This window comes from Podarcis bocagei (assembly GCF_964188305.1).
Source record: "Podarcis bocagei genome assembly, chromosome: 9".
Taxonomy (NCBI): Eukaryota; Metazoa; Chordata; class Lepidosauria; order Squamata; family Lacertidae; genus Podarcis; species Podarcis bocagei.
Genome location: NC_138134.1, coordinates 11,907,307 through 11,932,236, shown reverse-complemented (window position 1 = coordinate 11,932,236; position 24,930 = coordinate 11,907,307). Strand labels below are relative to the sequence as shown.

The following is a 24,930-nucleotide window of genomic DNA, read 5'->3' as shown; positions in this document are numbered from 1 at the left end:
TTGCCAATCCAAACTTAATGACTAATTATGTTTAGGGATAAGGAAACCAAAATAGAATTCCTGGATCTGTTATGTCTAGCATTCCATTTCTCCATGTTAAAGATGGGAGCTGAGGCTGAGAAAACAGTGACTTACTTGCTTAAGGCTACCGTCTAAGCTTGAACTGGGGCCTTGTAGCTCAGACTCTTAACTTCTTTAGCATATAGCAGTTTCCTATCCAGAGTTCATCATTATTCTAGGTTCCAATGTCATTTCAATGGTGCATAAAAAGCTGCAGATTCCAGATGCCTTTTTAATCAGGGAATTGGCCACTCTTAAAGTGTCACTATATGGATAAGAACAATAATGTTGCTTTATTGAGGGTAGTGCCAAGGCATCATAACCCAGAAGGTTTATGGCAGAAATTCAACTTTGTTGCTGCCAGTAATAAAATTAATCCAAGGTGGAGGTGTCCTCTTCAGAGTTCATTACCCTAGAATGATTTCTCCTTCCCTTTAAAGGACTCTTGAAAGGATGCATTTGCTACTTTTGGGTACCACTCAATGCATTATTATTTCTTCATGACCCGCAGGTATATTAATGCACCTTGACCAGTAGAAATAAGGGCTGTAAGGTTCAAGAAAGCCCTTCTCTACATTTCCTCCCGTCTTCAAAAAGGAGCAGAGCAAAAGGGGTCTTTTGATTGCAGACCAAGTGTGAACAGAAAGAAATTCTGCAGCTTTTTACACACATGAAACACTAAAGCACATTACCTATTTTAGGTGCATATAAATGTCCTTTTTAAAGGGATGGGCCTAAAAACCTCACACGTGGGTAAGATTATATTGCATTTGGAAGGCTGTAATGGAGTTCGTGAGTAGCTAGTAGAAAAAATATTGGGCTTTGTTGGGTAAAAGGGTGTCATCAAAATGGAGGGAATAGGATAGCTTTTTTTACTTTTATAGAGTAGTGAAAGAAAATGCATCTCTGCTAGCTGAATTAAGCACTCTGTGGTCTGATACTTCAATTATGTGTGTGTTTACAAAGAAGTAATTCCCATTATGTTCAGTGGGGCTTACTCCGATGTAGGTACGTATAGGATCACAGCCTAACTACAATCCTCAGTATGTTTATGTACTTAGAAATAAATCTATTTTCAAGAATGTGGGCACAGGATTACATCCTAAAGGTTGTAATGTTAACCCAGAAACTGACACAGCCCATAGTTCCTTTAAAGCAGCTTAAACGTGTGTGCCCCTGCCTTTAAAGTAGCACTTTTGCACAATGCACCAGTCTGGTTGGTTTGGTTTGGTTTGGTTTGGTATTCTTTTGTTTTGTTTTCAAGCGGCACGTACAAACTTTTTGCCTTGACTTTCTTGCAGTATTTGGTGTGTAAAAGGAAGCTGGAAAGTAAGAAGGAAGCACTGCTAATTCTTTCCAAAGAGCTGGACACATGTCAGCAAGAGAGAGACCAGTACAAGCTTATGGCTAATCAGCTACGGGAGAAGCACCAATCACTGAAAAAGAAATACCGGGAACTGATTGTATGTAACTGGTTTGATAACTTTCTGTTAATATCTGCTTATATTAAATCTTTGGCTTCTTGTAATGCATTGTGCATTATTAATCATATCCTTGTAATCCTTGTAGTTCTGTGTTCATGATACTGTTTTTGTTCATTTTTGTTCATTTTTATTTAATTCATAATTATGTATTCACTACTATTTAAAGGACAAATAGAAACAGCTTCAACCTTACAGTCTAAACCTCTTAGTGCTTTGATTGCAGTACTGCAGTGCTTCATTAAATTACTTTTTCAAGCAAACTAGGTTACTTTATAAAGTCCTGTTATTTTTCCAGTGACATGTAAACTCCCTTCTTGTAGGACGGGGATCCATCTCTTCCTCCTGAAAAGAGAAAGCAGGTAGGTTTCATTTCTGCTTGCATGCACATATAATTTACTGCTCTATGTCATTGGTTTTGTTTTTTCTAAAAAAATATTGCTAAACTATGTTATTTTGATTCCGCTGATTAATTTACAGTGGTACCTCGTGTTACAAACACCTTGGGTTACAAACACTTCGGGTTACAGACTCCGCTAACCTGGAAGTAGTACCTCAGATTAAGAACTTTGCCCCAGGATGAGAACAGAAATCACGCGCCGGCGGGAGCGGGAGGCCCCATTAGCTAAAGTGTTACCTCAGGTTAAGAACAGTTTCAGGTTAAGAACGGACCTCCGGAACAAATTACAGTGGTACCTCAGGTTACATACGCTTCAGGTTACATACATTTCAGGTTACAGACTCCGCTAACCCAGAAATAGTGCTTCAGGTTAAGAACTTTGCTTCAGGATGAGAACAGAAATCGTGCTCCGGCGGCGCGGCAGCAGCAGGAGGCCCCATTAGCTAAAGTGTTGCTTCAGGTTAAGAACAGTTTCTGGTTAAGTACGCACCTCTGGAACGAATTAAGTACTTAACCTGAGGTACCACTGTAAGTTCGTGACCAAAGGTACCACTATACTCACTTTCAAACCTGTATCCCATTGGACCCTCAAGGAGGTTTGGTGAAAATCCATATAAAGCAAAGTAAACCTGCAAATCAACAATAAAAGTTCCAACAGATGCTCTGCATGCATCCCCGCTCCTGAAGCTGTGTGCTCATTGGAAAATGGGCTGTCATCCTAGCAGGGCCTCCCCGATGATGAGGTGGAGATGCAGCCACCCCAGGCACCCCACCTGCTCTGCCACTGCCGGAATTGGCACCAGCTTCCGCTGAGATCTTGTGGTGGAAGTGGCAGGAAGGGCACTTCCTGTTTCGCGCCGCCACTGGGCAAGGCTCTCTTAAGGAGAAGCCTTGCTGAATTTCTCCCCTCCACCAAGCAGGGTGGCAAGGCTTTTCAAGGGCTTTGCCTTGAGGGGAAGCCCTTGCAGAGTCTCACAACGCCCCCTCCCCATCACAAGGATGGCATCAGGGCATTTTATCTCTTGCCAAAATGCCTCTAGCTGCCCCTGCTATCATCCCAGAAAGAAGGAGTGTACCGTTCTTGAATCAGGGAGTATATCAGAGCTGTAGGGTCCCCTGCTTCCAAGACACTGCTTTCTCATCAATATCCTGTGCAATCATCCCCTCTGCAAACTGTTCCATACTTCTTAGTACTGGGTTCCCAAGTCGGGAGGGAGGGAGGGAACCCCAGGGGTCATCTAGTGACGGCGCCCCAATCGAAAATTTGACTTTTAATATATATATATATATATATTTCGAATTTTTTAATTTTTCCCGCTGCACACCAGGCAACATCTCGCGGCACACTAGTGTGCTGCGGAACAGTGGTTGGGAAACACTGGTTTAGAAGCTGCTCTGCTTGCATATATGTAAATAAAGCAAATAGGTATGGTGTCCTTACAAACACCCTAAGTGCTCCATCAGAGGAGGCCTTGGAGCACATCATTGTTCCAGGAAGTGGGGAATGCAGAACAATATCTTGGGTCTATCCTCACTTTCATTCCTTTTTTAATTCTAGTCTTAAAACATTCTTAGAAGTGTTCAAAGCTGGAAACTTGTTTTACAAAACTTTGTCTGGTTCTTCTGACTCTGCACCACCTCCCTAGTATTAGGAATATGTGGTTTGGGCACTTCGTTAAACGAAGTGTTAGTATTTCTCTGGTGAATCATATTTATTATAAAATCTGATGGTGAGCTTACTTTCCCTCCAATACACATTGGTTTGATTGTGCATTTTGTTGGAAATATCCTTGCTAGAGCTCCAAAAGCATTTTATTTGCGTGGAAAGACTGTGACAGGTATCCTTCATCACTTGAAAATTAATGCATGAAAGTTTGTTTCTACAACAAAAATGTAACGCTAGCAGATATCATCAATTTTTGTGGTTGGTGTTGAGCTCTAGGGTCTCTTACTAAGCAAAGCAGGTTTTACTGCATTAAGTTGGGTGCCACAATCATACAAAACCATTGAAGTAGAAATTGCAATAAAAATTGCTATCAATCACACTTCTGAAGTGTACTTGATGTTTCATCAGATTTTTCTACCTGTTCTCCTTTATTCCAGTTGTCTAACTTGAGCTGTGAGCTTAAACACTGGAAAATAATTTAAGCTTCTAAGAGACTTGAGCATGGTTTGAACATTTCTGTCTAAATGGCTTTCGTACTGTTGTCTCTCACATTTGCCCTCTTGTTCCCCCCTTCATCCAAAAACCTACTTTACAGGGCACGGCTGTGGGATGGGATAACAACTTATGTGCGCTAACTACGATTTATCTGCAGAGGACTGAAGGGTGCATTAAGTTTGTTACTATCCACCCTTCAGTAGTCTGAAGCAAAATAACTTGTGGCAGGATTTCAAAAGCTGTGTTACGGAAATCGAATTTTAGGGTAGTGGGTGCTTTAGGGAGAATGTTACTTCGGTTACTGGCTTTTTTCTACTTGGTTTGGGTAATGAGAGAATGAATCAAATTGCCATATGGCAATTGTACTTTGGTTTATTTTGGTTTACCCCTCCCCAAAGTCTTCGTTCATTGTGCTGACCGAAAAACCTTACTTTTGAAGCTTTATGTCATGGGAGCCCGGGGGGGGGGGGAATACTATTCAGGTTGAGGCTGGTTCTGCTTATGTAAAGAGGCTTTCAAAGAGCATCTGCTGCAGATGGCTCCATAGGCCCTCTTGCTTTTGGCAGCTTTTGTCCTGGTGACATTTTTGTTTGTGAAGGAATTCCCTCCCATTTTCATCAGTATGCAGTCGTACCTTGGAAATTGAACGGAATCTGTTCCAGAAGTCCGTTCAACTTCCAAAATGTTCGGAAACCAAAGTGCGGCTTCTGATTGGCTGCAGGAAGCTCCTGCAGCCAATCAGAAGCCGCGCTGGACGTTCAGCTTCCGAAAATTGTTTGGAAACCAAAACACTCACTTCCAGGTTTCAATCATTTGGGAGCCGATTTGTTCGGGAGCTATGGTGTTTGAGTTTCAAGGTACGACTGTACTAACACTTTATACTGTTTCATTGGTAAGAGAAAAAAATGAATATTACTCATACTTAATCTAAACATAACCACAAGGGCCCTTGATTAGGCATTTTATCTATGTGATATTGAATGATACCTTAATTTTCTTCTGTCCTGTTTCCTTGATGTTACTGTTTTTATTTAAACCACTCCATGGACCAAGAACTTGTACACTGAATGCTAATAATGAACCATAAGTTGTAGATCCTACTGCAGATTTTTTGTGCTATTTTGGTGATGTACAAATGACATGCGAATCTCATGGAATCCCATAGAACTGTAGAATGGGAATCTAGCTCAACCCCCTGCAATCCAGGAATTCTGCACACAGCTGTCTCTGGTTATCATTTATTACTCCTATGATCCCTACTTATAAAGCCCAATAAAAAGTTACTGAAATAAAAATAAATAAAAAATAAAGGAAATGAAGGTTTTGCAGATGTGTCAGTGGCTAGCTGTTCAGTGCTGCGCCACACCATAGTTTAATGTGATGTCCAAAAAATGGAACAAGGCTTGGCAAGCAATGGTTTTGTGCACTCCTCTTTCCTCTCCTCCCGCATGGCTAAGAGGGAGGTGTTTGGAATTTTCATTTTCCAGTTTTGTTTAGTACAGCTTGTTTCATCTGAACTGACTGACTGGTTAGTAACGATGGTTTGTTTGAATCAAGCCAACTTGAAGCCATGGTTGAAGTTCCCATTGACTCCTGTGGGTGCTTTCTCCCAAATTCATATAGCCGATGAAGGCTGCACAAACCAGTTTGGAACCATAGCAGGAATTGTGTCACATTAGATAGCTCCTTTGTCAAAGCAGTTTCCAGGAAGTTATGATAGACATTCTAAGGGAAAGCAACAGACAAATAGGTCTTCCACCATCTATTATTTGTAAATAGGTGTATGTGATAACTTTTCTAAATAACGGCTTTGTGACTTTCTTACAGAGTTAATAACAGCTCTTCATACTTACTGCCAGCAATTGTTTATAAATGATAATAGGTTGACTAAATATCTACAGCTGAAAGGAATACAACTCCATCCTTTCATTTCTAGGACCCTCATACCTACGGGACCACCTCTCCTGGTATGTCCCACAGAGGAACTTACGGTCTTCAAATAAAAACATCCTGAAGGTCCCAGGCCACAGAGAGGTTAGGCTGGCCTCAACTAGAGCCAGGGCTTTTTCGGCTGTGGCTCCGATCTGGTGGAACGCTCTGCCACAAGAGACTAGGGCCCTGCGGGACTTGACATCTTTCCGCAGGGCCTGCAAGACGGAGCTGTTCTGCCAGGCCTTTGGTCGGGGTTCAGTCTGACTCCCTCTCCCCTTTCATAAGAACTTGCATGAAAGTGGCCTCCCAATTTTTCTCACAGGCCCATATAAGTTCAGCACAAACAGTTGGGCCTGGTGAGCATTTTAGGTCCCCAACCCTAATCTGCGGATTGCCATCTGATTGGATTTTATTCTGATCCTGATCTGATTTGAGGATGTATTTTAATTGATTATCTGATTTTATGTTAATGTGTTATACATTTGATGTTAGCCGCTCTGAGCCCGGCTTCGGCTGGGGAGGGCGGGATATAAATATATTATTATTATTATTATTATTATTATTATTATTATTGTTGAATGAACACTGGTTAGCATACACTTTCCATTTTTGGTAACCATGGCCAGCTCCAAAGCAATAGAGGTTAGAAGCAGTTTGCAAAATCATGGTTAGCAAATCACCAGTGCAGATGGTTCACTCTAAAAATGAGAAAGTGGCTGAGATTTGCATGAGAAGCAAAAAGCTGTATAGTAGTCCTCATTACTTCCACTTGTATAAGAATTTGCACAAGTTGTTCTTTTCTTGCACAATGCTCTAGGAGGCAGAAGATGCCTTTTGCATGTAACAAGGCACGTTTGGCTCCAACCCAGTGAGCGAGAGCTGTGCAAGAACATGTTTAATCTTCTTGTGCAGCTCCCATTCACTTCAGGGAGCTTTGCCCAGGATAAATTCCCATTGGATTGCACCAGTTGATAAGGTACACTTGTAAGTGAGTGACAATGTAAATAATATTTCTTTTCATAAACTTCCTCATCTTAATTATGGCCTTGTGATATTTAGCCACTGGTCTCAATCCCTTGTAGTAAACAAAGTGTGGCAGGATTTTCCCCCTGTGGTATCAAACGATATTTGTGCTGCCATCTGTCTTTGTTTATGTACAAGGTTTATGTGCACACATGGTTGATTTATTTTATTTTTTGCAGTAATTTTAGTTATAGGAATGATGCTTTTGGCCTAATGAAGCTTTTGGCTCCCCTCGCCACCAGTCAAACTATATACAAATGTCGCACTGCATAAAGCTTAATGATTTTTCTCAGTCACATCTTCATCATCCAGCTTTTGACTCACTCTTGTTTGATGAAACTTTGCAATTTTCCTAGGCTAATCTTGCCCAACTCCTGAGTGATTCTCGGGATCGAAATAAGCATCTGGGAGATGAAATCAAAGAACTTGAGCAGAGGCTGGGAGAAGTCCAAGGGGACAACAAGGTATTGTACAAGTTGCATTTGAAAGTAAAAAGGTTATAGCTTTTGAAGTAATCTAGTCTCTCATTCAATTTGCATAACCGCAACCATAGACAGTTTTGCCTGCAGTTTTCCAGATTGTGATCTATTGGTATTTAAATTGGAAGTCCAATCCAAAAAGAATTGATAACATCTATGCAACTTTTGCACTGTGCCTTTCATAGTGCTGTGTATGTGTTTGTAGCAGTTGCTCAGTATTCAAAACTCATAAATCCCAGAATAAAAATAGCAGTCCCTTATATTACAAAAGGGTTTTAATATATTGTATAATTATTATGCCACTTTTCTCGCGAAAGTGACCCAAAGCAACCTACAAAAACAATTAAACTAGTGTGGGGAAAAACACCCAATAAAAAATTAAAAAAACAACTATACAGATAAAGACAACCCTTCCCCACTAACAGAGGTCACAAATACTTGAAACTCTTCAAATTTAGGGCCAAAAGCCCAGGTTAAAAGGAAAATGTTTGCTGTACTTGAGCTTTGATCCTGTAAGGTAGACCCTTCACATTTTGGTTTGTATGTGCATACGTTTCAGGAGGTCTTAAAACTTCTTCAAAAAGGCATTACATTTCCCCCCTAGAGTTTTATCTGTTGACTCTCTAACAATTCATATCCCATTTGTAACCAAGTTCTTAATTGGCAGTTTTTCCACCCTAGTACTGTGTAGAATTCTCCCTCTTCAAACACCCATTTCCTTTTGCAGAATATCATTTTATAGTTGGAGAATTCAAACAGCAGAGCTGATACTTTCGTATATGATATGATTCTGTTTCAAAGATTAAATGAGGAAAATATTAAAATGTAGTTAGTTCTGAGTGTCACAAACATTTCTGATGATACCTGAGAAAGGGTATGTGGGCTTCTCTGGTTTGTTGTTTTCCTTCTCTCTTGAATGTAAGAAGCACTGGCTCCTGGCTCCATCTAAACCTAATTTAAGAATTGTAAAGTGGATGAGGCCATAAACTCCCCCACCTGCTCCATTAATCCCCTACTGCAATTTGCAAAATAACTTTCTATATATTGTGATTTAAAAGCCAAATATTTAGAAGCTTGACATACCCTTTATACTGCTGTTTTGAGTTAATCATTGCTGGCTTTCATAGTTTTAATTAGTGTTTCATAATAAATTATCACTCGAAGGAGAGGCAGATCACTTTCTGTTGTGATTTAGTATTTTCTTTTACTAGAAAATTAGTATTTTCAGTAAGTGCAGGCACCATTTTAAAAGGTCCATTATATCAGGAGTACATTCACATTTTGCTGCTTAAAAAGACAGATGGGAGGGTTCAAATATATACATATATATTACTTTTTTATTTTAAAACATTGCCTGCTAATCACCACTTTATAAATTCATTCCTAAATTTAGCAGTTTATAGGGAACATTACTCGTAATTCTGGCACTAGGTATTAAACAAATGTCACTTGTCTGTGTTAACTAATATATATGAACTCAAATGCATTTAATAATCGTAGTTTTATCCATGTGCAAAGCGTTGAAAACCAGGATTTAATAGTGCAATCCAGAAAGTGCACGATTAAGGAAAAACAGGATTTTAAAGCAGAGCAGCAGCCTTCATGGCTGGACTGACCGGGGCTGATGGGAATTGTAATCTGGAATAGCTGAGGAAAAGGCTTCACTAGTCTTTTCCAGGGAATCTTCTCTTCTCATGAGGTGGCCAAAGTATTGGAGCCTCAGCTTCAGGATCCGTCCTACCAGTGAGCACTTAGGGCTGATTTCCTTAAGAATGGATAGGTTTGATCTTCTTGCAGTCCATGGGACTCTCAAGAGTCTCCTCTAGCACCATAATTCAAAAGCATCAATTCTTTGGCGATCAGCCTTCTTTATGGTCCAGCTCTCACTTCCATACATCACTACTGGGAAAACCATAGTTTTAACTATACGGACCTTTGTCAGCAAGGTGATATCTCACCTTTTAAGATGCTGCCTAGGCCTTAGTTCAAAATACCATCCTGTTTAAAATTCTTTGCTGCCATATATATCCATCATCATCAATCTTTATTACAGTCCAGAGACCCAACAAATCATTACAAAGTAATACACAATTCATACAGCCTACCTCCAGGTTAAACAAGCATTTTGTTTAGATTCAGGGGTGTCAAACTCAAATTCATCGGGGGCCGCATCAGCAGTTTGGTCACCCTCAAAGGGCCGGTTGTATCTATAGGACTCAATATGCGCTCAATATAAAAACAAGTGGAGGTTTCCTGAATGCATGTAAAGTGGAGGTTTCCTGTGTAGAACGGCCGGCGCCGCTAGAGAGCAGACGTTCTCTGGCTTGTAGGCTGCCGCGCATGCGCTTTCTTGTGTCAAAAAAAAAGGAAAGAAGCGAGAATAAAAGGTGAAAGCTGGCGGCCGGCGCCGGCGGCTACACGGGCCACATGCCAAGGTCTGGTGGGCGGGATTCGGCCTGCGGGCCTTGTGTTTGACACCCGTGGTTTAGAATATAGGGATCATTTGTTCTTGCAACCACCGATAAAAACTTTGCCACTGCTAATGTTGTAGCATTTGTCCGGTCTTCCAGTAGGAACCTGACATAGTGAGCCTCTGATTTTCCCGGGAAAGGTACCAGCAAGGGTAGTATCAGTTCAGCCCTGGCTTGCTCATATTTTGCACAATGCAGCAAAATATGTTTTATGGAATCGATGTCTTCAGCACACGAGCAAAGTCTGTCCTGGTATATATTCCCAACAATATATGGAAGAATAGAGCCAGTAGCCTGGTTCACACGTATCGAGACACTCTGGTTTGATTTTGTTTTGTTATAACTGGTTTGAACAAAGCACAGTTTCTCATATTCAGTCTAGCAAGAAACCAGGTTGTACCAAACTGCAATAGGAAGATTTAAACTTCCTCCCCTCTTGCATAAAGAAGGATGGTACATGGTTGAGGCTCATTTTAATATTTTAATGTTCCATTATTTTAATGTTGTATTTTATTTTTGTTTTTAAGTTGTAATCACTCATCTTGTTTTTATTATTGCTTGTAAGCCGCTCTGAGCCCGGCCTTGGCTGGGGAGGGCGGGGTATAAATAAAAAAATATTATTATTATTATTATTATTATTATTATTATTATTATTATTATTATTGTGATGCAGTTGCTTATCTCTGTGAGTTGTTTGAGGATAAAATTGCTTGTTTCTGCTGGGACATCAGCTCCATTGTTATTGCAGATGAATTGCAAGAAGGGTCCAGATCACTGTCTAGTCTAGTTGTATTTGATGTGAACAAGGCAGTTGGTTTGATCTGGGACACCACGTGCTCTTGATCTTTGCCCATTATGGCTGAATAAAACTAGTAAGAAAGGGATGGCTGGCTGGTGATGAATTTCTTCTTGCAGGGGCATGAGGTGCCTGTCTACCTAAAGGTGCCAGTGGTAAGACCATAAGAAACCCTTGCAGAATTAAGAAAACCTAAATAACTATCAGCAGATTGCTAATAAACCTTCTTGAGTTCTTGAGCACTTGATTGTGGCCAGATCCCAGCTTTCTTGGAAAACTGATTTTCTAGATCCATTTCAATCAGGGTTTAGGCCTCATTTTGTTGGATGACTGTTTTCAGAGTGTAGTGCCTGGGCAGTCTTATTTAGCCCCATGTGGGGTGCCACAAGAATCCATTTTATCCCCCATGCTGCTTAACATCTACATGACACTGCTGAGTGGAATCTTCAGGAGTTTTGGTGTGTATTGTGAGCAATATGTGTGGCAATGGATGTGGTAAACCAACGTCTGGCCTCAGCAGTGAGCCAACAAACTGAAGCTTATTCCAGATCAGACTGAGGCACTGTTAGTGGGTTGTTTCCTAGACCAGTGTTTTTCAACTGGTGTGCCGCGAGATGTTGCCTGGTGTGCCATGGGAAAAATTGAAAAATTCGAAAGATTTTTTAAAAAAGTCAAATTTTCGCCCACTAGGCGGGCGCCGGACTGTGTACACCCTATTTTCCATCCGTCCTGGGTGGGGATCAGATCGGATGGGATCGGATGAGAGCGGACAGACGGTCCGCTCTCATCCGATTCCCCATAGAGAGCAGTGGGGCTCTGACATCTCCCTCTCCGCACACAGTAGTGGTGTGCCTCGTGATTTTTTTCATGAAACAAGTGTGCCTTTGCCCAAAAAAGGTTGAAAAACACTGTCCTAGACCACATGGGCAGGGCAGGGACTGCTTTGAATGGGAGCTTACACGCCCTCTGAAGGTGCAGGTGCATAGCTTACTAGTACTTCTGGATTCACTACTATTGCAGTGGTGCAAAGTGCCTTTCATCAGTCATTCATTCAGTCATTCATTCTATTTGTATGGTGCTTTTCTGCACAGAAAAAAAATTATGCTCAATACAGCTTGCAACAAAGAAAACAGGAATAAATTTCAAACAAACACTACAAAAACAATTTCATAATGACAACAAAACAATAACGTAATAACAATTTCATAATAACATCGCCAAACGATAGCAAATATAATAATATACAAACAACCACATTTGAATACTATAAATATAGCAAGATTGTATAAACGGCATACATAATCCGTTAGCAAAAATAACAAGGGAGGTTCACAGTTTCACCTTATTCCTCCCAGGGTGTTGCTGGTGGCCCAGCTATGTCCCTATCTGGACAGAGAGAGCCTAGCTTCTGTTGCTTATGCTCTGTAACCTCTAGTTAGATTATTGGAATGTGTTATACATGGAGTTGCCTTTGAAGACAGTTTGGAAACAGCAGCTGGTGCAGAATTCAGTGGCCAGGTTGCTGAATGGGACAATGTGGCAGAAATCCATTGGCAATTAGTTACTGAAGTCAATTCAAAGTGTTGATTTTGACCTATAAATACTCAAGGACTTTATACCCTAAGGACCACTACACTCCTTGAGAACCAACCCTGAACTTGTGTTTGTCATCTGATGCCCTTCTCCTTCTCCAAAGAAAGTGTGGAAGTTGGCAACATGAGAATGGTGCTCTCAGTGGTAACTTCCTGCTTGTGAATTGCTTTCCCATGGAGGTATGCCTGACTCACCGTTATTTATTTTTAGGACCCAGGAGAAAACATTTTTATTCACTTAGGCTTTAGAACCTTAATTTAGAGGGTATTGGGTCTATCCGTGGCCTCCTTTTTGCTCATCTTTTTAGTGAGGTAGGTTGAGTTAGATCTGCCCTTTTATATGTATTATGGATGGGCATCTTAGGTTCCTATTACTGTTTTTATATTTAGTTTTAATGTTGCTTCTGGTTTTTGTGTGAAAAAAAGCATTTAATAAATAATACAACAACAACAATAGGAAACCACTGTTTCCCAATAGGTCTGAACAAGATTAATGTTTTAGCTTATAGTGGCTAAATTTATCATAGGCCTGCTGTGCAGCACTTTTATAGAATTAAAAGAAACATGTAATGTTCAGCAATGAATTGCTTTCTGTGGTGGTAGTTTTAATATTTGCCAGTATCTCACATGTACAAGATTTGTGCACATTCGTTTTTCTCTGCAGAGTGTTCTGTTTAGAAGATCTTTCAAACTGAGAGTCCCAGCATGAGTTAAAACCTTGTTTGTTTACACTGGCATTAATCCTCAAGCTGAAACGCAGTGATGCCCCATTTGCATTCATGGATTCAACTCTAAGGATTGTAGCTAGGAGCTGGGTTTGCACATCACAGTAAGCCATAAACCATGGCTTACTGTGCATGAGTGAAGAATATCCACTTTGCTCCTTCCCACTCCATGATCTGCAGCCAACAAACCACAAACTGTAGCCAAGTTTTGTTCTTGTCTGACTGTACTGCTGATTGTAGTTTGTTGGAGCAAAAGAAATTACAGTCCCTGGTTTGGATGTCTAAGGTAGGGATCATTTCCTCCCAGCATACTAGCAGAGAGGAGACAAAAAGCCCAGATAGAAGTGTTCACAGCAAACCATAGTTATGTGCAAACTGGGATGCATCTTGTTGTTTCTTTTCTGAACTATGTATAAGAACCCAAAGCCAGTAAACTTTGGAGGGGAAAGCAGTGTGGTCTTATGTCCTGGCACAGATCTTTTTATTTATTTACATGATTATAGACAGGAGGACAAATGGATGAGAAACAGCTGTCGGCATCGGCAGTGCTTGCCCGAGGCAAACCCCACAAAGCTTTTAGACTTCCACAACCTCTGAATACTTGAGCGCTTCGAGCTTGTATAAAACTGCCTGTTTTATTTTCACCTTTAGCTTTTGCTATCTAATCTTAATTCATTTATTTGAGGCTTTGCCGACGAGAAAGTAAAAGGCTTTATTCTTTGTGATGAAATCTGATGTCAGTAGTGTGAAATCCCAGGGAGGGATAGCCTTTTGACTGCTTAAAATAATGATCAATGTGCTTCTTTCCTGGGTTGGAAGGGCACACACAGGCTCCAAAAAGTAAAAGAATATAAAAGAAAAAAATCTGCTTCAGTGGAGGCCAGATATCTGCCTGAGCAGATGGGAGGCTACTGCCACCAATCTTCACACTCAGGGGAACTTGTTGAGGACCACAGAACAGGGTGCTAAGGTGGTAGAATTGGGCCAGTGGCAGATCCACTGGCTCCTATGCCATCCCATTGCCAGATGAATGCCCAGTTTGGACCCCTCTCCTGTGCCAGCCTGAAGTTTCTAGATGATGACCGTGTTGTGCCTCCACTGTCAGACTTGCTGGGAATTGCAAGTGTTCTGTATGTGAGCTTCCTGTGGACCTCTGGTCGGCCACTCTGTGAGTAGGTTCCTGGACTAGATGGGCTGTTGACCTGACACGGCAGGCTCTTCTTATGTTCTTACGAGGGAAGGCATTTTAAAACGTGTTCCTTGAACCATTGGGTTCAGCAAAGCGAGCCCCGCTGCGCTGGCAGATTGTTAATTTTGTTGGCGTATTAGACAAAAGCACTGTAATAATAATTAAAGCGTGCACACTCCCCAAAGAATAATTTTGGTATCGTTTTGATCGTTGTGCTTCTATCTCTTCCAAAGTGAATGCCCAGATGGTCTCTGCCAGTGTCACCTCTGGCAAGAGATGAGCAAGCAGCTGCTTTTGCAGCCCGAAAAGATGCTTTATGGGTGAACTCTGCCTGGATGTGTGATTCATACAGTTGTTTTTCCCCAAGCAAACTGGGCCATAGGGGCGGGAGGAGGAGGGGAAATACTTCAGTAGACATATCTATCAATAGGAGCAGAGGCATGGTTTTTAAAGGGTTTGGGGGGATTTTAAGTTGTGCAGTTGCTTAAAAATACTTGATAATAACTAACTGAAAACTGTGTGAGGAATGTGCTTTAGCCAATGACCTTTTTGGTTGTGGCCAAAAAACCCATGTTCAAGTGGATTAAGTACAAAAGCAAATTAATTACATAATGTTCTTTAAAAAAGCAACCTAGGTTTTTCGTTTATTTGGTGCATCTCAAATGTTACAAAGCACCCAAAAACATTTTCTGGCAATCTGTCCGAAGAATTTGCAACAGCAGTTAACAGAATTGTGGTGACACGCACACACTGCACTTTGCAAGTTGAGTTCTAAGGCTGTTTATTTTTGTGACCGATCACAATCTCTTATCAGGCCTGACACACACCACCAGAACTGCTCCTGGATGCAGCTTGCCTGAGGTTTAAAGGTATCTTTGTTTCATGCCACCACGGACAGAATGTGCCTTTTGGACAATAAATGCAAAATACTAAAGAAATAAAAGTGTTTCCACTATTTCTGGCAGATAGGAAAATCTGGAGTTTTCTGGAAGAACTGCTCAATAGTTCTGAGTCACCCGTAGTGAAATATTATTTTGAGTAGGAGTAGCAGATTGGTTTTAGGGAGTGTGTTGTTCCTTGCGTTGTGAAGCAATACTGGAAACATTAAATAATTTATTGTGCTTTAATACAAGAGAACTGCATCTTAGTTTACTTCCCAGCTTCTTTTCTTTGCTTCTAGACACATCTCTTCACTTCTGATGATTTTGTTTTTTCCTCTTCCCCATCTCTTAAAGGAGCCTTACCTTCACGGTGAGAGAAAAAGATAAACAGCTTACTGGGGGAAAGCTTAGAAGGGTTCCCCTTTTAACTAGGATTTAAAACCACATTTTAACATTGGCTTTTTTTATCTCGATCCATTTGGAGCCCTACCCCCCAAAAAGTTTTCATTATCTGCAGTTAAGATGGACATTCACTTGAGGAAGGTGAAATGTGCAGGTAGGGGTTACAGAACTCCATGGTTGACTCCTTACATCACCTTTGAAGTTAGAAGGCAGCCAGCATTGCATCTGCACCAGAGCACAGCTTCTCTCTTTTGTGTTCTTTCTTCTTCCCAGTTTCTTCTAATTTTAAGCAAAGATTTGCTTTAGATAGACCCATTCCAGCTTGGGTCCCTTGAAAGCTACCCAGCAGCAAAATTTTACAGAGCAGGAAATAATAATTACCTGCCCGTCACCCTAAGGTCCTAGAGCAGGTTACAGCATTATAATGCAATATTAAATTCAGTTTGAAGCAACTTACAATCGCAAAAATAAGGTGGGTTCCAAAATATATACATCTCAAGTGTCAAAAGCCAGAGGTGCATTTTCAGCATTCACCAGGAATCCCGAGCCTCTTGAGGGTGGAGGAACTAGTAAGAGAGCACTCTTTGCTGATCTCATAACCCGAGAGGGTTTGTAAGGAAGGAGGTCGTCTTTCAGATACAGTGGTGCCCCGCAAGACGAATGCCTCGCAAGACGGAAAACTCGCTAGACGAAAGAGTTTTCCGTTTTGGAGGTGCTTCGCAAAACGAATTTCCTATGGGCTTGCTTCGCAAGACGACAATGTCTTGCGAGTTCCTGCTTTTTTTTCTTCCTTTCCCCCCTTTTTCTAAGCCGCTAAGCCGCTTATCAGCTGATCCGATCAGCAGATAAGCCGCTAAAAGCCTCTAATAGCACTAATAGCGCTAATCCGCTAATCCTTCAATGGGCTTGCTTCGCAAGACGAAAAAAACAGCTAGACGAAGAGAATCACAGAACAGATTCTTTTCGTCTTGCGAGGCACCACTGTATTTGGGGCCTGAATCATTTAGGGCTTTAAACACGAACATGAACACTTTGATTTGGGCCCAGAAACAAACTGGCAACTAGTGCAGCTGTTTTAAAATTGGTTATGTGATACCTAAATGGAACCCCAGCCCCTAATCTTGCTGCTGTGTTTATGGACCGGTTGAAGTTTCCGAGTTATCTTCAAGGACAGCTCCACGTAGAGCACATTGCAACAATCCAATCTGGAAGTTAATAGAGCATGGATTACAGCGACCAAAAGGGGCCGCTTCCCAGATGTGAGAACCTGGGCGCGCTTAACACCCTTTGTCTTTTCAGGATTCAGCTTCAGTTTATTGGCCAACAGTCAAAGCATCAGTGCCTCCAAGCACTGGTCTAAAACCTCTCCTGATTCAGATGAAACACACACACACAGAGAGAGAGAGACCTCTCCCAATAAATGTCATCCAAACAGTCTACAAAGACAGTGCATGTGAATGCATTATACTGCTCCAGTCCAGATGTACCGTATTTTTCGCTCTATAAGACACACCTTTTCCCTCCTAAAAAGTAAGGGGAAATGTGTGTTCGTCTTATGGAGCGAATGCAGGCTGCGCGGCTATCCCAGAAGCCAGAACACTTCCCTCCCTCCCCTCCCCGCTTTGCGTCCTTTCCCGAGACATGTCCAAATTAACAGTTTTTAGCCTGGATTCCGGATATCCGAGGCTCTCAATTCTCTTTTAGTCCCTCTCCTCCGGTTTTGTTGGTAGTCCTTTTTGTCTGTCATCGAGTCTCGAAAGATTTCCTTAACAATCAATCCAATCAGTCCATAGTCTCTTCCCATATTTAAAGGCAACTGCTGAGGAATTTCCACAAGGCCTAAGTCTTGCTGATAGTCAAAATCAAAGTCTATGTGGAGGCCCCAATTGTACTTCTTTATTTCGAGCTCCTGAATTCCATAAAGTCCCAGGGCCTCCACTTTCATCTTCTGTATCTTTCGTAGGCTTAGAGTGGATTTAATCCAATAGTCTCCTTGCTTGTGTTCTCCAGATGTCGGCTTCTGGTTAGTACTTTCCCAGATAACTTGTTCTCTTTCTTGTTTTGTCTTCTCCTCTTCTTTGTTTATTGTTTCAAATTCAGCTGTGGGTTCTTTCTCACTCAGGCCCTCATTACTTTCAGCAGAACTACTTGTTTCCAAATCCAAGGTCGTCAATTGTTTACTCATAGCTGTAGTCTGCTCCTGTAGGGTTCCCACCAGTGAGAACATTCTTTCAATTTCTCTCAGTATCTTTCCACCCACAGCCATTGTAATTCCACAGAATTCCCCCTAGAGGGAATCTGGTTACTGAGTAACCTTTTCTCCAACAATCCTCTGTCCTATTATTGTTTCTTTGTTTCTCAAAATTTTAGTTCAATTGTAACTCCTTTTAATCCGGAGAGGTCTTAAACAGCAATTTTTTTCACTATTAATAGTCCATTTGACAGCTTTTGACAGCTGTCAAATTCTGCTCCTCTATACAGGCTCCAAAGCAGGTCGCTCCCGGGCCCGGGAGGGAGGGTTGTTTACCACAAAACAAAGACTCTTCCAACACTCCACTCTCCTGCTCAAATTTACCTTTCTAAATCTTGGAAGTTACTGTCTTTTTAAAACTCACCCTTTACAGGGTAGGCACTCCAGCTTAGTTCTTATTTCGTTGCTCTGGATCGTCTGCAAGGGGGGGGGTGGGGACTTCCTTTTAGCACACCCCCCGGTCGTCTCAAATTCAAAAGGTAAAAGTTTTAAAGTTCAGTTCCAAATTACTCACGGGTTCTTTTTTCAGTCCGAATTTCAAGGAAGGAAGTCAGCGCTCTCCAGTTATGGCTCGCGGCTTCGCTCAGCGGCGGTAGCGATCGACTCTCAGTGCCACGCCGTCCCCTGTATCCCCTCCGTAGCCTTTAAAAAGGCTCATTGCGAATCAGGGGGGGCGCTTAAGGCACCCGCCGAGTCTTCAGTCCGCAGGCTTCCGCGCCTGCGGTTTTTAAGGGTCCCCGTGTCGCCGGCACGGCAAAGACCCATCCACCGCTGAGCCGATTCCCTCCGGAGCTCGGAGGGAATCCGCCATTTCCCGATCGCGCCAACCCGGAAGTCCCGGAAGTATCAAATTTAAACAACACTCAAGACCAGGGGGTTTAGTATTAAGAAAATTATGTAAGAAAAAATGAGAAATCGAGGGAAGAGAATTGGGGTCCAACTTAGGGAAAATTTATGTTTGTTTTTTATAAAAGGACTAATATTAAGATGGAAGAAATACCAACTTGCTGACATAAGTTTGGGAATAGGGATGCAGGGGAGGGGGTGGGGGGAAGTCAAGGACTAGGGTTAGAAAATAAGATTTTCGGGAACTATTCTTGTTCGTTGTTTTTTATGTTTATTTTGGTGTGTTGTTTGTGTTTATATAAAATGTGAAAACCCAATAAAAATATTTAAAAAAAAAAAAAAAAGAAGCCAGAACAGTGAGAGGGATCGCTGTTCTAGCTTCTGGCTTAGCCATGCGAAGCCTCTTCAGGGCACGGGGAGCTTTCATCCCGCTGCCCTGAGGAGGCTTCACACAGCTATCCCTGGCTTTTGCAGGAGGTGGGGGAAGGGACAGAGGGGCTGCCCTCTGTCCCTTCCCCCACCTTCCGGAAAAGCCCACAAGAGCCCTGCTCCCTTTAAAGAGTGTGCGGCTCTTGCTGGCTTTTGCGGGAGGTTGGGGAAGGGACAGAGGGCAGCCCCTCAGTCCCTTCCCCCCCTCTCAGAAAAGCCCGCAAGAGCTGCGCTCCCCTTAAAGAGCCGCGCGGGGGGACTGCCCTTCTCCCTCCTTGGGGAAAAGCCTGCAAGCGCCGCACACACACTCCTTGCAGCTCGTGAAAGGGAGCACTGAGCAGAGCCTGGGATGCAGACAGGCTCTGCTCAGCGCTCCCTTTAAAGAATATTTTTTTCTTGCATTCCCCCTCTAAAAAGTAGGTGCATCCTATGGTCAGGTGCGTCTTACGGAGCGAAAAATACAGTAACTAAGGCATGCAGGAATGTGGCTAGGCCTGTCCTATTTGGGGAAAGGTGCCGCTGGTTTTCCAGTCTAGGCTTAGCAAAGACTCTCCTGGCTACACCTGCCACCTTGGAAACCCAGGAGGAGCGTAGAATCCAAAATCCTGGTTTGTAGTTGCTTCGTTTGTATGTCGTTTCCTCACATACCTTACACTCAAGCTGTTCACAATCGTGCATAAGAAAAAGAACCAAAAACACAAATCATTATCCAGAATAGTTATGAACTCAGTTTTCTGAGTGTTGGTCCATAGCTGAAACAGTACTGTGCACGTTCAAGAAGGAAGTGTCACTAGGGCTGGAAGAGCTCCAAGGTTCGCACCAGTACAAAAAACTTGGGGGGGGGAACCCTAAGGGATGGACCCCCGTAAGCTGGTAGGCTGTTGAATTGGGGGGTTGGACATAGAAGAACAACACCAGATCTGACCCACAAAGATAGCTCAGTTGGTTAAAGTGCTAAAGAGATCACCTTACCAGAATTTCATCTGCAATAACAGCTACTTGTAAGGCTTCTGCTGTCAAATTAAAACTCAGGGGCTTGATTCTTTGACCACCAGCTTCTCTTAGTCCCCTTTCCAACCATCTTCCATTCATGTCTTTATTATTAGTAAAAATGTTTTTTTAAAAATAAATAAATTGGTGCTTAAAAACATACACATAACACCTTCCTCTTCTTCCCCATTTTTGCTGGCAGGGAATGTGAAAACAGCCCAATTTGCCAAAATGAAAGCAACGTGGGGGTCAATACCTCATTGAGGCCTGCAAGTCAGTCACCCTGTGGAGCTTGTCAAATGAAGAATAGCAGCCACAGCAGCGTGGGCTTAATGGGGCTGAAGCAGAGGATCGCGGGTCATTTGCATCAGCAATATTTTAATTGGCCCATAGGTACTTAAGTGATTGGCATTCTGAAATTGCTTTAGGTAGCCTTAATATGTGATGCTCAATTTCAGAAGAGTGATCTTCTATTTCATGAAATATAATGATGTGCATTAATTCTGTAGCGCAGCTGCAAAATGTTAAGTCATGGGAGTTTTCACTGCAGATTTCTCATGCCTCTGCGTCAATTCTACAAATTGGACCACTGAGATGTAATTCTTTCTCTCTCCCAGCAATGCAGAATGTGGAGGGGGGAGGGTTGGAGTTCAATAGTTGCATCCACTATGGCCTCATCATTTTGTAGGTAACTTGCACACTTTATTTTCACTCCTTAAAACATTTTTGGCGGTAGCTTTGAAAACGGTTGGCTCCGAATTCAGTTCATGCTAGTTTGAATACTTGCTATTGGAGAACACATAAACACTGGTGAAATATTTTGGTTTTTTATATTGGGTACATCTTGCCTGACATGGGCATTGATGAGGTTTTTTTAACTGCAGTGGTATTTTAGAATTCTCATTGTAAATAAACAGATTGCTGTGTCTGAAGCATTGAACAAAGCTGTACAAAAGGCAATCCCAGATTGAGGACTTCATTCACTGAAATTAGGTACTCAGTGGAACTTAGTTCTGAGTTAAGGGTAGCAGGTGGTGCTGTGGTCTAAATCGCTAAGCCTCTTGGGCTTGCCGATCGGAAGGTCGGCGGTTCGAATGCGCGTAGTGGATAGAGCTCCTGTTGCTCTGTCCTAGCTCCTGCCAACCTAGCAGTTTGAAAGCATGCCAGTGCAAGTAGATAGATAGGTACCACTGTGTAAGAAAGGTAAACGGCATTTCCATTCTCTCTGGCACTCGTCCTGGTGTCCCGTCATGCTGGCCACATGACTCGGAAAGCTGTGTATGGACAAATGCCAGGTCCCTTGGCCTGAAGCGAGATAACCGTCCAGGGGTCCTTTGCCTTTATATTTTAGGCTGTAGGTATTTTTTAAAAGTGATAGTATGGATAGATTATTGCTACTACTGATAGGGAAGTTTAAGAAAATAATTAAATGATCTATATATGTGTTTAGTTGTTATTCTCATAATTGTCCTCCAGCTAAAACTGAAAGAAAGCCTGAGGGCTATTTGAGACATAACACTGACAACTAAGTTTGTTCTTGGTATGAGCTTTCGTGTGCATGCACACTTCTTCAGATACTCTGAAACAGAAGTCACCAGACCCTTATATATAGTGGGAGGATGGGGTGGGGTTTTTCTCAGGAAGGTAGTAGGAGATGGGTGATTGACTAAATGGGTATGGTCTAAGTGTGTATAAGTGCTGGGAGGGGCACATGGACAAGAATTGGGAGGGAATCTAGCCCTCCAGGTGATGCTAAACTACAACTCCCATCATTCCTGGGATGATGGCTGGGGCTGATGGGAATTGTTGTTTAGAAACATCTGGAGAGCTGCAGGTCTGGCCTAACCCTCAAACTGAATCCATTCTCCCCAAGTGCTTTACTTGAAGTCAGGCTTGCTTCTGTTATCGTAACCCACCCAAGGGGAAAATGGGCTGCGGGCAGATAAGATTTGAATAGGGAAGTTGTAAGTGGTGAGAAGATTGCCCCTCACATGTGCACACATTTGTTATAAAACAGGACTCACAGACATCTGTATCATCATCATATATTTATATATCCTGTTCTTCTGTTGATGTACTCACATAGCCTAATAGCACAATTAAAAGAAAGTCCATAATAGAAATAAGTGCTTAAACAAAAACAATAATATTACACATGCTTTGTACATATTGGAGACTGATTTGGATTTAAACATACAGTGGTGCCCCGCAAGACGAATGCCTCGCAAGACGGAAAACCCGCTAGACGAAAGGGTTTTCCGTTTTTGAGCTGCTTCGCAAGACAATTTTCCCTATGGGCTTGCTTTGCAAGACGAAAACGTCTTGCAAGTGTTCCGATTTTTTTCCGCTCCCCCCCCCTTTTTCTAAGCCGCTAATAGCCTTTTAGCCGCTAATCCGCTAAGCCTTTAATAGCCGCTAAACCGCTAATAGCGCTAATCCGCTAAGCCGCTAATAGGGTTGCTTCGCAAGACGCAAAAACCGCTAGACGAAGAGACTCGCGGAACGGATTAATTTCGTCTTGCGAGGCACCACTGTACTGTTATGCTTCCACTACAACAGTGAGAAAAAGGGACATTTAGGGGCAAAAGTGAGAGTAGTTCATGCATGAATGTGCATTGATTCATCACAGCAGAACATAAGAACTGTCACAATGTAAAAAGGATTTTGTATGAGACGATATTAAAGCTATTCCTCCGGTCTGTGATTGGTACTCTGCACATGGAAGCCATTGCTTGATGTTGCCTAATGGGACAGACTTAACCACCTAGCAGTCTTCTTTGCATGGTAGATGAACAGGTGAGCATACTCCTTCAGTGCACCATATAGTAATGTATGAGGCTGTACCTGCGTACACCTGATTTGCATCTGGGTTCTTCCATTTGAGGTGAGATAACTGCACCCAGGCCTCCACACATCACCTTAAGTACAGAGTTATGCAATGCTCACTTACTCTTCTACCAACCATAGAGGATATCTGGCCAGAGAAATGTGTCTGATGGCATAAATGGGTATCACACAAGTCAAGAGCCCATTTGGGGGGGCCTGTGATTGGCTACAACTACCTGTTAAATGCATTGTTGGTGGTAGACCTAGGTTTATCTCTGTATATGTGTGTGGGTCCCTGGGCATTTGACGGTCTATTGATCCCTGTGCCACCACTGTGATTGCTTCCCCGCTGCCACCAACCCGTTTCTCGCGGGTACACACGGAGTCCAGACAGTTGTTATCCCACCTCTGCCACCATTTTTGTGGCGTTCACGCAGGGTCCCCTGACGTTTGACAGTCTATTGACCCCTGTGCCACCACTGTGATTGCTTCCTCGCTGCCACCAACCCGTTTCTCTCAGGTACACATCGAGTCCAGACAGTTGTTAACATTAAAACAAATAATCAAGTTTATTTTATAAGCATGAACAAGTTTATGGTTTCAGATAATTTTTCTTGTCAGTTTCTTATCCTTAGTTTCTATACCGGCCTATACCTTCCTAATAACTTCTAACTGATTATCCCAACTGTCTATCTGACTCATCCTAACAGTTTCACTCACTCTCTCACATCAAAACTAGACCAACCCACAGACTTATCCTCCCTCTTCCTTCTCCAACTCCCAACTGACTTCCCAACAACTCTAACTCTAACTTCTCCCCTTGGGTTCCCACTGGCCAATCACTTCACACTCATTTAACCCTTTCCTTATGACCCACCTAGGAGGGCAAACGCCACAATGTGGAACATCCCTTATACTGCCTTCATTAACCCTCATTAAACTGTCTTAATTCAAGCACTAACTTGCTGGTGTTTCTTTCAGCTCCTTAGGATGACAATAGCTAAACAAAGACTCGGAGATGAGGAGGTTGGGGCACGCCACTTCGCACCACATGAACGTGAAGACCTGGTCCAGCAATTGGAGAAAGCCCGAGAACAAGTACTTACCAATGAGCATGGCTTATAATTGTACATCTATTCCTGGTACTGCCAGAATATATTTTTGGATCTTGAGTTGTTTGTAGGGCAGAAGTAAAAACATATAAAGAGACCTGCTGTATCAGGCCAGACATCACCTCATCTGACATCCAATTACCTTCAGCATTTAGTTGGATGCTACCCAGAAGCCCACAAGCAAAGCATGAAATCCAAATTCCTCTCCAAATTCCTCAGGAAATTTGTCTAGTTCCTTTCTAATGGCCATTGCTACACCTGGGCTTTGAATTTCATGAATAAATGTGTTGTGTGAAGAAGTATTTCCTTTTGGGACATAATCCCGTTTTAATAGTTAAAAGGGTTTGGGGGTGAAATGCTGCCTAAATTCCCCTCCTGCCTATTGCTACTCCTTAGCTTCCTCCTTTGCCTCAGCCAGACTCCCTACCATAAGGAGAGATGTAATTTGGTTATTAGGGACGTGGGTGGCGCTGTTGGTTAAACCACAGAGCCTAGGGCTTGCTGATCAGAAGGTCGGCGGTTCGAATCCCCGCAACGGGGTGAGCTCCCATTGCTCAGTCCCTGCTCCTGCCAGCCTAGCAGTTCAAAAGCACAAAGTGCAAGTAGATAAATAGGTACCACTCTGGCGGGAAGGTAAACGGCGTTTCCGTGTGCTGCTCTGGTTCCCCAGAAGCGGCTTAGTCATGCTGGCCACATGACCCGGAAGCTGTACGCCGGCTCCCTCGGCCAATAAAGCGAGATGAGCGCTGCAACCCCAGAGTCGTCTGCGACTGGACCTAAAGGTCAGGGGTCCCTTTACCGTTAATTTGGTTATTAACTTCTCTTTTTTAAAGGTTTGCTTGCAGAAACAGGTTATTTTGCACATAGGTTAATATAATATTCAA

General features: G+C 42.5%; 1 protein-coding gene across 5 annotated transcripts in view; it reads left to right on the top strand.

Moving 5' to 3' along the window:
- The window catches only part of CCDC149 (coiled-coil domain containing 149), a 57,422-nt gene that overhangs the window by 8,798 nt on the left and 23,694 nt on the right, over positions 1-24,930 (top strand). For 4 of the 5 annotated variants that reach the window (XM_081207757.1, XM_081207755.1, XM_081207758.1 and 1 more), the window contains exons 2-5: positions 1,362-1,523; positions 1,865-1,903; positions 7,414-7,521; positions 23,916-24,032. In XM_081207757.1, the coding sequence (XP_081063883.1) occupies positions 1,362-1,523; positions 1,865-1,903; positions 7,414-7,521; positions 23,916-24,032 (426 nt within the window). The remainder of the gene's footprint in view (positions 1-1,361; positions 1,524-1,864; positions 1,904-7,413; positions 7,522-23,915; positions 24,033-24,930) is intronic. The other variant, XM_081207756.1, reaches the window with a different exon arrangement.